Source organism: Centruroides sculpturatus, unplaced genomic scaffold (assembly GCF_000671375.1).
Source record: "Centruroides sculpturatus isolate CEXI.00-Female unplaced genomic scaffold, Cexi_2.0 scaffold1285, whole genome shotgun sequence".
Lineage (NCBI taxonomy): Eukaryota > Metazoa > Arthropoda > Arachnida > Scorpiones > Buthidae > Centruroides > Centruroides sculpturatus.
Window position 1 is genome coordinate 119,373 of NW_019385572.1, and position 11,609 is coordinate 130,981.

Sequence of the window (11,609 nt, forward strand, 5' to 3'; positions counted from 1 at the left end):
TTACAGTACATGCATTCGTAAATTTAAATTACTTTTTTCTGTACTATATTAAAAACTAAAATTTATTTGTTTGTAAGCTTAAAATAGATCCTTATTAACCATATATTATTAAAAATGCATTAATAAATAAAATACAGAACTGGAAATGGTAATTTATGGTTTAGCCTAGTGACAAGTAGATTCGGAGACAAGTAAATTCGACTTATGTCGCCTCTCCTGGAACCAATTACCGATGTAAGGCGAGGTATACCTGTAATAGAAATGAAGAGAAAAGAATTTGTAAAACTAATACCCCCTGTAATAGGCTATAGCCTTATATGCAAATAAAATTTTGATTGATTGATTGATATTCTATGCTATAATTTGAAATTATTGCAATAGATATATTAAAATTGATAAATTTTACAAATATATTAATATAAAAATCACAAAAATAACCAATTTGCAGCATTAAATAGCAAGTTAATTTAATAAAAATAAAAGTATTTTTACCTAAATAGATAGGCTATGTCAATTAATTGTAGAGAAAATGAAGATATTCCAAAATAATGTAAATTTTAACTTAAATAATTCAGTTATATTTATTATAATTTATCAATTAATTGAACAGATATCTATTTAAGAGAGAGTATTTTTGATTTTTATAAAAATTTACTAGTTAGTTAACATTGCAAATTTGTTGTACTGTACAAATAGGCAGTAAACAAGAGACTCATCATATATTTGAATGTACAGCTGTCCCTTGATAATCCGACAGATATGGTACCAAAGAGGTGTCGGATTACCAAAAATGATTACATATTTGGCATTGTTTTGCTAGCAGTAGCCTACAATATTCCCTACTCCAACTCACAGAAAACAGATGAAATGTGTGTCATTGTGTAAGAATTGGATGGGGAGATTCACATCGCAACATGCTTATGTGCAAGCAGACACATAAGGGGGGACGGGTACCTTGACGGGAGGTGCGTTGGACTACTGAGCATGTCAGACTATCAAGGGACAGCTGTATATAATTTATTATCAAATTATTAACAAGAATTTAATAAATTCTTGTTAATAATTTTATAATAAACATTTTTAAGCTAACTTTTTACTCTATCAGCCTCAACTTGAGTGCTAATGTGCAATTACAGTATTATCAGTCATTTAACCAGAACTTCAAACATTAAATGTTAATAATTTTACTTAGTGTTTTGCTCTTATTACAAAAGTTTAAATTGCTAGAATTTTTACTTCAGTTAAGCTATTTGTTTTGCTACATTGCTCTATACACTAGCTATTTTTTAAAGATGCTACTACAAGAAACAGATGTGTAACAAGGAGGCAGGTATGCAACACTGGTTGAATTACTGTTAATTAATAATTAATAAATGTTCAAGTTATACAATTTTGATTGGTTTAAATTGTCCATTTAATGTCACATTCAATAAATTAGAATATCCATTAATTGCATTCTTATTTTCTTACTCTTTTAATGTTATCAGTAACAGATAAGTTCAAAGTGATTCAAAGAATTTTACTGATGAACAAAAAACACAATAAAATAAAGCTTAGTAATATTTAAATTATGTTTAAATACATATGATGATTTTTAAAATACATATTAAAAATATTTCAGTTATTCTATAATTTTTTTCTATTAAAATATAAAACTAAATAGTTTTTGATATTAATATTTTTATGTAAAATTTACAACAGGTTTTATTAAAATTGAGAAAATTATTATTTGTTTTTTTGTCAAATTCATTAAGCAGTAATTACAGATATTTATTTAAAATGAATTTAAAAAATTGTATTACAATTTTATTTTATAACAGTTGGTATTGAGAGAAAATGATTTAGTATGTCTTCCTAAAGAAGTTGGAGAGTTAACTCGTCTTCGAGAATTACACATTCAGTCAAANACAGATGAAATGTGTGTCATTGTGTAAGAATTGGATGGGGAGATTCACATCGCAACATGCTTATGTGCAAGCAGACACATAAGGGGGGACGGGTACCTTGACGGGAGGTGCGTTGGACTACTGAGCATGTCAGACTATCAAGGGACAGCTGTATATAATTTATTATCAAATTATTAACAAGAATTTAATAAATTCTTGTTAATAATTTTATAATAAACATTTTTAAGCTAACTTTTTACTCTATCAGCCTCAACTTGAGTGCTAATGTGCAATTACAGTATTATCAGTCATTTAACCAGAACTTCAAACATTAAATGTTAATAATTTTACTTAGTGTTTTGCTCTTATTACAAAAGTTTAAATTGCTAGAATTTTTACTTCAGTTAAGCTATTTGTTTTGCTACATTGCTCTATACACTAGCTATTTTTTAAAGATGCTACTACAAGAAACAGATGTGTAACAAGGAGGCAGGTATGCAACACTGGTTGAATTACTGTTAATTAATAATTAATAAATGTTCAAGTTATACAATTTTGATTGGTTTAAATTGTCCATTTAATGTCACATTCAATAAATTAGAATATCCATTAATTGCATTCTTATTTTCTTACTCTTTTAATGTTATCAGTAACAGATAAGTTCAAAGTGATTCAAAGAATTTTACTGATGAACAAAAAACACAATAAAATAAAGCTTAGTAATATTTAAATTATGTTTAAATACATATGATGATTTTTAAAATACATATTAAAAATATTTCAGTTATTCTATAATTTTTTTCTATTAAAATATAAAACTAAATAGTTTTTGATATTAATATTTTTATGTAAAATTTACAACAGGTTTTATTAAAATTGAGAAAATTATTATTTGCTTTTTGTCAAATTCATTAAGCAGTAATTACAGATATTTATTTAAAATGAATTTAAAAAATTGTATTACAATTTTATTTTATAACAGTTGGTATTGAGAGAAAATGATTTAGTATGTCTTCCTAAAGAAGTTGGAGAGTTAACTCGTCTTCGAGAATTACACATTCAGTCAAATCGCTTAACTGTACTTCCACCAGAATTAGGTAAGTGCTTCAATTTTTGAAACAGTCCTGATTCCCAGTAATTGTATTTAAATGTAATATAGTCTATGCATAGTGTTTTGTTTTTTAAATTAAGTATTTTGAATTTTTTTTAGATTATTCCATTTGTTTTTGTTTTTTTAATTTTTAACCTGTAAACAGAAACATAGGCCTCTACTACATAATTGGAAACATTGTTCTAGGAGACTTTGTATTTTTGTAGACTTCATATTCAGGATATTTGTTACTGTACAAGAGTTTTTGATGTTTTCTGGGCAATAAAAGAGCAAAATTATGATTATTGAAAACTAATTATCTAGTAGAAAAACTAGAGAAATTTATAAATAAATTATTATTTTTATTTGATTTTTTTATTTGTTATTGCATATATAATACAAACTTTTTTGCAGTACTTCAGGCAAATTGGTGTTATATTTGACAGAAGTTAGTTGGAAATACTTGTAGGAAGTTACATTGTTACATTTTTCAGTTCTTGGAGGATGGACAATTTGAAGATCCTCTTCTCAAGTTTCTCAATTGAAACTTGATCATCTGCTGCAGCAGTATTTTCGTATTTTGTATTGCCTGCTGTATTAATGCTTCATATCTCTAGGTTCATTAGGAATACTGAGCTGTCTTTAGAGATGTAGCTTCAACAGTGAGCCAAGCTTTTAACAAAATGGAATGTGTTGATGACTGGATTTTGCTTAAATTAAGCTTTTGATGATATACCAGTATTTGTTCATGGAATATCCATAATAAAGTGTCCTAAAATGAATAAATAGCTAATGAAACAACAAAAGTAGCAATTGAAAGCTATGAAAAGCACTTAATATGAAACATCCTATCTTAATTTTGCATTCAATACGTAATGCAAAACACCTACAATAAGACCTACACATTTTTAAAAAGCTCTACATATCTTGAAATAAACAGTCACACATGCATAGTGTAGGCAAGTGGCTAAGGTATTATGGAGAAGCAAGACAAAGCTTAAACAATGTTACTACACTGTAGCATGATGTAACAATAATCATCTCATAGACTTTGTTTAGAGATTAAGAATTATTTACTAAATTTATGATGATAATATAAATCTAAATAGAAAAATTGTTCCTACAAACTTTGAATGCTGATAAATATATATCAATCAGATAAAAAGTTTTAAATAAACTAATTTCAAAGTAAGTCTTATTAAATTTATAATAATATGCCAGCATATATGCAAATAATGACATTAGTTTTATTATTGTATGGTAGAGATGAATGAAAAGCAAAAGTATGAAATAAAATATCTTTATTAATTAGTAATGATTAATTATAAATAGTTGTGATATAGTCATAAAATAATGAATTCATATTAAAAAATCAAATTATGTGAAGAGTACAGCAAAGTAATTGATGCATAGCAAAGATACAAGTACTGTATAATACATGATAAACATATAAAGAATAGTTAAGTAATGAAGAGGCTAAATAAAATTATTATTATTATTATTATTTGTATATTCAAGTTCCAATATCAAGCTAAAAGTTCCAAGGTTCTGGGAAGAAAAAATTTGGTTATCACTATTCCCTTTATCTTCCCACCCCTTTGACCTTTAATCACCAAAATTTAATAGCGTCAATCTCCCTAATAAACAAACCTCCCTGCAAAATTTCAGAAATTTTTGACAAAAAGCACAGGAATTATTAAGCCTCAAAAAGGATGAACAAAATTGTGCCACCCACCCTGACACATCCATACATACAGAAATTACCCCCAGATATTTTTGCATTTCTCAATGTTTCAAGGTTCTGAGTCCAAAATGTAAAAAATCTTGGGTCATTTTTTGATTGATTGCCATACTTTTCTAGCTCTGTTATATAACAGAGCTGGGAAAGTAAAACTTGATATCAAATTTACAAAACTAGCATTAAAATTATGAAAAATATTTGTATAAAATACAGTATATCAGAATTCATTTTAAATATTTATATTGTACACATTTCTAATAATAAATCTTAATATTTATAAAACTCAAGTTTCAGAAAACTTTTTATTTTTCAAGGAAACCTAGATCTTTTAGGCCATCACTGTGTAGTGAGGATGGACAATAATCCTTGGGTTCCTCCTATAGCAGATCAGTTACAATTAGGTGTATCTCATGTTATTGAATATATAAGATCAGAAACATATAAGTAGTAAGTGTATATTACTAATTAATTAATTTATTAACTTTGTTTATCATAATACTAAAAAATTTATCTATTTTTCAGTCTGTTTGGTCGTCATGCTCAAGCTGGATCTCCTCCACCTCCAAAAACTAATGACAAATCTAAAAAAGTTAGTCGAAAAAGAGATCTTCCAAATTGAGATTTTCATCAACTGAGATTTGTTAATTCATCAAAAAAGAAGTGCCTAAACTTGAGAATTATATATAAAAACTCTTTAATAGATTTCTCTGGTATATTATGAAACATTAAGTCATATTCTAAGGAGCTTAATATTTAACATAAAATATATATTTTATTATTTAACAGTATATATATTATTAAAATTAAATAACCAATTTCTGGATTATATCAAGATTTTCCAATAGAAGATGTAGGATTTTAATTATCTGAAATGAAATGTGAAGCTTAATTACTACTATGTTTTGTAATTTAATTATTGGATTTGGACTAATTTCTTATATTGAATAAGATAATTATTTAAGTAAAACCAAATCCAAAATATAATTTTGGTAATTTTATAGCTGAAAAGTTGAAAGTGTTGTTGTCATTTTGGATGATCGCATTTATTATGAAATATGAAAATTGTCAAATATTTGTAAGATTTGAAATCACCAATATACTTTTTCTTTGTTCCTCTACACTCACTCTAGTGGTTGAATTTCCTTTCTTATTTTGCCATACTTGTTGTGTCACGCACTCCCCATAATGCTTTGTCAATTCTCGTCACCACTAACCTAAGGACAACTTCCACCCAATGCAAAAAGTTCTCCCCAAAGGCCTGTTCCAATCTGAGTTCACATATAATTTAAGGTAAAATGGAAATGACAGTGCTTTGACCTGACATATTCATTTTCTCTCAGCATATGCAAATGGTAGAGAATATTGGTAAAGTTGACTATCTTGTTGATTTTTGTATATAAAAGATTTATTTGTTACAATAATGTGTATTATAATATATATTGTTGAAGAAATATGAAATTAATATAATTTGCCATTTAATTCAATAAATTCAGGTTAAAACAAGTAATCAAAGAATAAACATGTTGCACTTGGTATCATTTAATGTTAATTTATTAGTCAAATTCTTTCATATTGATTTACTGGATAATTTTAAAAATCACTATTATTATGTAGTGTAGTTAATGCTGTTATTGTATAAACCACAGTTGTTTTATATTGTGCTGTATTAGGGAAAAGAAAGCATTGAGAAATATGTGTATATATTAGCATTTTAATTCTTATCTTTTTAAAATTTAAGTATTATTTCTTTTGATAGTGGGGTAAGGCCTCTAAAACACACTGTGTATCTTGGTGGAAAGAGCAGGTGGAATGACCCTTTGTTCAGGTACTTTGAATACTTTGAAAGTAGCACTTTCAGATAACCAAAGCTATCCGAAAGTAGCACTTTCAGATAGCTTTGTCGCCAGGAATAAAAACAAATACCCTTAGGGTATTTGTTTTTATTCCTGGCGACAAAAGCTGCTAAGAAAATCTCATATTCTGATCACTATGATTAGAGATAAAAATTTGTTAAGAAAATTTCCAGCACACTTTGGCATTGAAATAAAAAAAGTAGTAAATAAAACACTATTCAAGAACACGATACAAAATCACAAATCACCAAAAAAGGAATTATTAAACACAATAATTGAATATGTCACTTTTTGCAAAGTACTTAACCAAGAAAAGAAAAATCATCGTCAAATGCATTTCTTGAATAAGCTACAATTCTATCATTTTCTACAAATATCATGTTACTTAATGTCATAGCTACAAAATTCTTTGAAAATACTCATTCCAAAAGAATGAGTGTTTTCAAAGTCTTTTATATTTCAACTAAGACCAATTAGAAGATAATCTTTTACATTACATTCATTTGATCCAAAACTTCAACATAAGGAACCTCTTTATCTTTGCCACCTTGAATTATTTCTAACAAGGCATTGTGTGCAGATTCCTTTGTTGAGTTACAGTCACCTCGTTCGTTCCAGTTGAACTTGAATTCCCAAATAATGGCAAAACCATTATCTAGCATCCATAGGTCAATCAAGCCAGTTTTTGTCTTATCCTCTTTCTTNACAGATGGCGCTACGAGTACGACGCCATAAGTTTGCTTTTCTGTGAAAATGAACTAAAGCGGATCATCATCTATCTATTTATATAAATAAAAATGTAATGTTCGTTTGTTCCTACCGATTCCTTTGAAATTTTCACACATCGCTGCATTCGAATACGCACGTTTTTATATAACGTACGTGTCGAAATTCCCCCCACTGAAGGGAGATGGTTAGGATTAATTGAGGCTTACCGTCAGTGGCGTACCGTGGGTGTCAGCCGCCCGGGATGGAGGAAAATTTCGGCCCCCCTTATTTAGGTATTTCAATTTAAAAGACCAAAATTCAGTTTTGTCACAGAACAAGCAATGAAAAAATCGGTGGTAGTGCAGCGACCTGTTTAAAATAGTTCTATTGGATATTAGTGGTGTATATGAACGCGAATGAATCGTACAAGAAAAGGAAAAAAAAAGGTCAACAGGTTTCGCAAGAATTCCTCGGACGAAAAAGTTACTAGTTCACCCGGCGAGCCGATTCTCGGACTGTCCGGACGATAGCACTATCGCAGGCGCGATGCAAATATAAATTAGGATGTTTCAAATTTTTACAAGATATTATTATTATTTATTGTGAAATTTTGCCGCCCCCACTACGGTACGCCACTGCTTACCGTAAAGAACTTGGCTTCTATTATACTATTTTAGATGCGGTTTTTTGCGTTTTAATAGGGTACATCAACAGAACGTACACTAAGAAGGGATTGTTCGATATTCCTCCGCGGGGGAGAGGGACAGAATTAAGGCTTACCTTGAAGAACTTGGCTTCTATTATATTATTTTAGATGCGGGTTTTTGCGTTTTTTGATTGCGTTTTAATAGGGTACGTCAAGAGAATGTACACTAAGAAGAAATTTTCGAAAAATTCCCCCCCACGGGGGAAGTGTTATACATTTATAATAGATACATTTTGAGCCACAACACGTGGCGGTGTCTGCTAGTATTAAATAAAATGGATATCCCACATTTTTTTGACATTTTTGGGTTCAGATAGTCTCAAAATGTGGAGATTTGCAGAAAACCTGGAGGATCAAGTTTGATACAATTCTCTTATGTATATACATAACTGGGAAACTAAAAGGCAACAAATCTTTCTTCTTTATATACTGTTTTTATATTACTATTATCAGATATAAACTTTATGAAATCAAGATACTGTATTTAGAATTATTTATAAATAATAGTTTCTATTGTAATAACAGTANATAACCAAAGCTATCCGAAAGTAGCACTTTCAGATAGCTTTGTCGCCAGGAATAAAAACAAATACCCTTAGGGTATTTGTTTTTATTCCTGGCGACAAAAGCTGCTAAGAAAATCTCATATTCTGATCACTATGATTAGAGATAAAAATTTGTTAAGAAAATTTCCAGCACACTTTGGCATTGAAATAAAAAAAGTAGTAAATAAAACACTATTCAAGAACACGATACAAAATCACAAATCACCAAAAAAGGAATTATTAAACACAATAATTGAATATGTCACTTTTTGCAAAGTACTTAACCAAGAAAAGAAAAATCATCGTCAAATGCATTTCTTGAATAAGCTACAATTCTATCATTTTCTACAAATATCATGTTACTTAATGTCATAGCTACAAAATTCTTTGAAAATACTCATTCCAAAAGAATGAGTGTTTTCAAAGTCTTTTATATTTCAACTAAGACCAATTAGAAGATAATCTTTTACATTACATTCATTTGATCCAAAACTTCAACATAAGGAACCTCTTTATCTTTGCCACCTTGAATTATTTCTAACAAGGCATTGTGTGCAGATTCCTTTGTTGAGTTACAGTCACCTCGTTCGTTCCAGTTGAACTTGAATTCCCAAATAATGGCAAAACCATTATCTAGCATCCATAGGTCAATCAAGCCAGTTTTTGTCTTATCCTCTTTCTTAACAGTAACAGGTTTCTCGGGCCGGCATACTTTAAAGCCTGCTTTGAGCACTGTGGTGTACATCACACACTGTATTGTACTGTACATTCAACTATTTCCTGTCCTTTGAGATTCAAAAAAAATATTTTCAAATGCTTGTGGAAATCTTGTAAGACTTTGATAATCTTCTCAGCAGACTTCATTTGAAAAAATTTGGCACATTTCTTCATTGTCAAATTACCAATTCCACAAATTTCTACAGTGAAATTGGTGAACATTTTCTGAAACGCAATGAAAACTTCCAGATTGGGAACTTTCATGAAAATTCCTTTGCCTTGACAATGGACTCTTTCTTTGGCCATCAACCTCTCGGATAAGAGAGAGACATCCTTGATCCATGATAAATGAGAAAAGAATCTCATCATCAATCAGGTTACCACTAAGGAAGTTAGAGAAAGTTGATGCTAACAGCCTTGCTAAGGGTTTCAAAGGGATGGTGCCCCCTCCTGTTACCTTAATCATTTGTTCTAAAACATTACTGTTTCTAAGAACTTTTCCCAGATTATGCTAGAATGTGCCCAAAAATTGATCTTCTCGATCTCCGAAGCACCCAATTTCAAACGAAGTCTAACATAATGCAGAACAGACCATAAACAGCACAGAGTGTCAGATCTATAATAGTATCCATTGTAGAGACCCAATACCTCTCGTCAAACAGAAGCTTGTTTCTCTTTCTGCTCAGGGAACACACTTTCAAGAAGCTTAATAATCTTAATTTCCAAGACCATAAAATTCAACAAACCGATCATTATCATCTAGTAGCCATTTATAAAATGATGTTAAGATGCTCGGAAATACCAATGCTTTCCAAATAAGACACACCGGTAATCAGTGATCCTAAGAGGTCAACTGCACCAAGCAGGGACATTACTTCATTGCTGATCTCCTTTACTTGCTTTCCACTTTTACCAGCCAACAAGGCATTCACAGCAGGAGCATCAAATTCATCAACCAACAGGTACACTTTTATGCCATGGTGATTATGTAAATACTCTATCAAATTTTGCAACCCAACTATCACATTCCTCTGTTGGTAAGTATCACCATACCATGCTTCAAAATTTTGTTGTTCTGCCTTGACCTTTGATGGAGAGCCAGCAAATTGATTAGAATTCATCAGGTATGAAAATTCAACATAAGCCTCATATATGAAGTCTTTTAGATCACATTTTACAGTTTCAGTGGAAGTACTGTACAATCGAGGTTCTTAAAGTATAGATGTACAGTGGGGTGTCGTCCAAAATATTCTTTGACGAGGTCCATATGGTTCAGGATATGATATGTGAAAATGCTTGATAATTGTCAGATCCTTCTAGTTCCTTCAAATCCTTTGGTGTGCAAGAGATGCCTCTACCTTGTTCAATTTCAAAGCATTTGATCATATCTATGTTCAGAGATTTGCTGAAACATTTAGGTGCAAAAATGATCACATGTCACTCTTGGGTTTTTGACAGCAACTCTTTGATAAGCAAGGTTTTATCAACAAATCCAGTCCACATGACAGCTTCCTTGAAGTTATCCACAGTTGCATCAAAAATCTTTCCTTTCACAGAAACAATGCAAGCTCTGTCACTTCTTTCTGTTGCTTCCTGAGCTTCAGTATTTGGCACATGTTTCGGCATTTCTTGAGTGTTAACTGAACTAGATGTGCAGGCTACACTAGGATCCATATTCAGTCGTTTATTCTGTGACATTTGGTTTTACTGTTTGACATCTGGAAATTCTTTTGTTTTCTGGGGTATGAAATTATCTTCAAACATGTACACGCATCTTGTCAAATTTAAGTATTATATTAATTTTGCTTTCATGAATAATGAAATAATTTTCTGCCATCATTGACAGAAAAAGACAGATTAATTTCCATTTTCTATTGTTAGTCAAGTTCATGATCACTGCCACAATATGGAAATTATTAGTTTTGTTGTTGAAGTATTTTAAGATATATGAAACAAATGAAGATATTTTTATATCTAGTCTGAAAGTAGGAAAAAGCAGGAAGATTATAACTATTTTCAGTCTTATTTAGTAAAAGATATTCATTTAATTGTTAATTATTGAACTATGATGAACTGGCTTAAAACTTTCTAAGAAGGTTTTTATTTTACTATTTTTTAGTTTTAATGATTTTAAGTGAAGTTATGATGTAAATAATAACATATTTTATTTGTGAATAACTGTTAAGTTCTTGTAAGTGCCATTAATAAATAGCATTGAATCTCTCAGAAGTGCCATCCAAAAAATTATATTTTTTGAACTTATTTACTATAAATATTTCATAAAGTTGTAAAACTTATTTACAATTAAAGATATTTCATCAAGTTTAAAAAATTTTGGAAAATAATAATGAAAACTGGCAGCT

At 29.8% G+C, this 11,609-nt stretch overlaps 1 protein-coding gene and 1 long non-coding RNA gene across 2 annotated transcripts in view; one reads left to right on the forward strand and one right to left on the reverse strand.

Annotated features, from left to right (window-relative positions):
• Positions 1–7,267, forward strand: part of LOC111640220 (ras suppressor protein 1-like) — a 41,439-nt gene extending 34,172 nt beyond the window's left edge. The window contains exons 7-10 of the mRNA XM_023386221.1: positions 1,821–1,895; positions 2,944–2,983; positions 5,032–5,164; positions 5,240–7,267. Coding sequence (XP_023241989.1) covers positions 1,821–1,895; positions 2,944–2,983; positions 5,032–5,164; positions 5,240–5,336 — 345 coding nt within the window. The 3' untranslated portion in view covers positions 5,337–7,267. The remainder of the gene's footprint in view (positions 1–1,820; positions 1,896–2,943; positions 2,984–5,031; positions 5,165–5,239) is intronic.
• On the reverse strand, positions 2,990–4,691 carry LOC111640221. Its single transcript, XR_002759240.1, has 3 exons — positions 3,867–4,691; positions 3,381–3,748; positions 2,990–3,251 (listed from the first exon to the last, which is right to left on the reverse strand). It is a non-coding gene; the product is annotated as an uncharacterized LOC111640221 (long non-coding RNA).
• Positions 7,268–11,609: the final 4,342 nt, after the last annotated feature.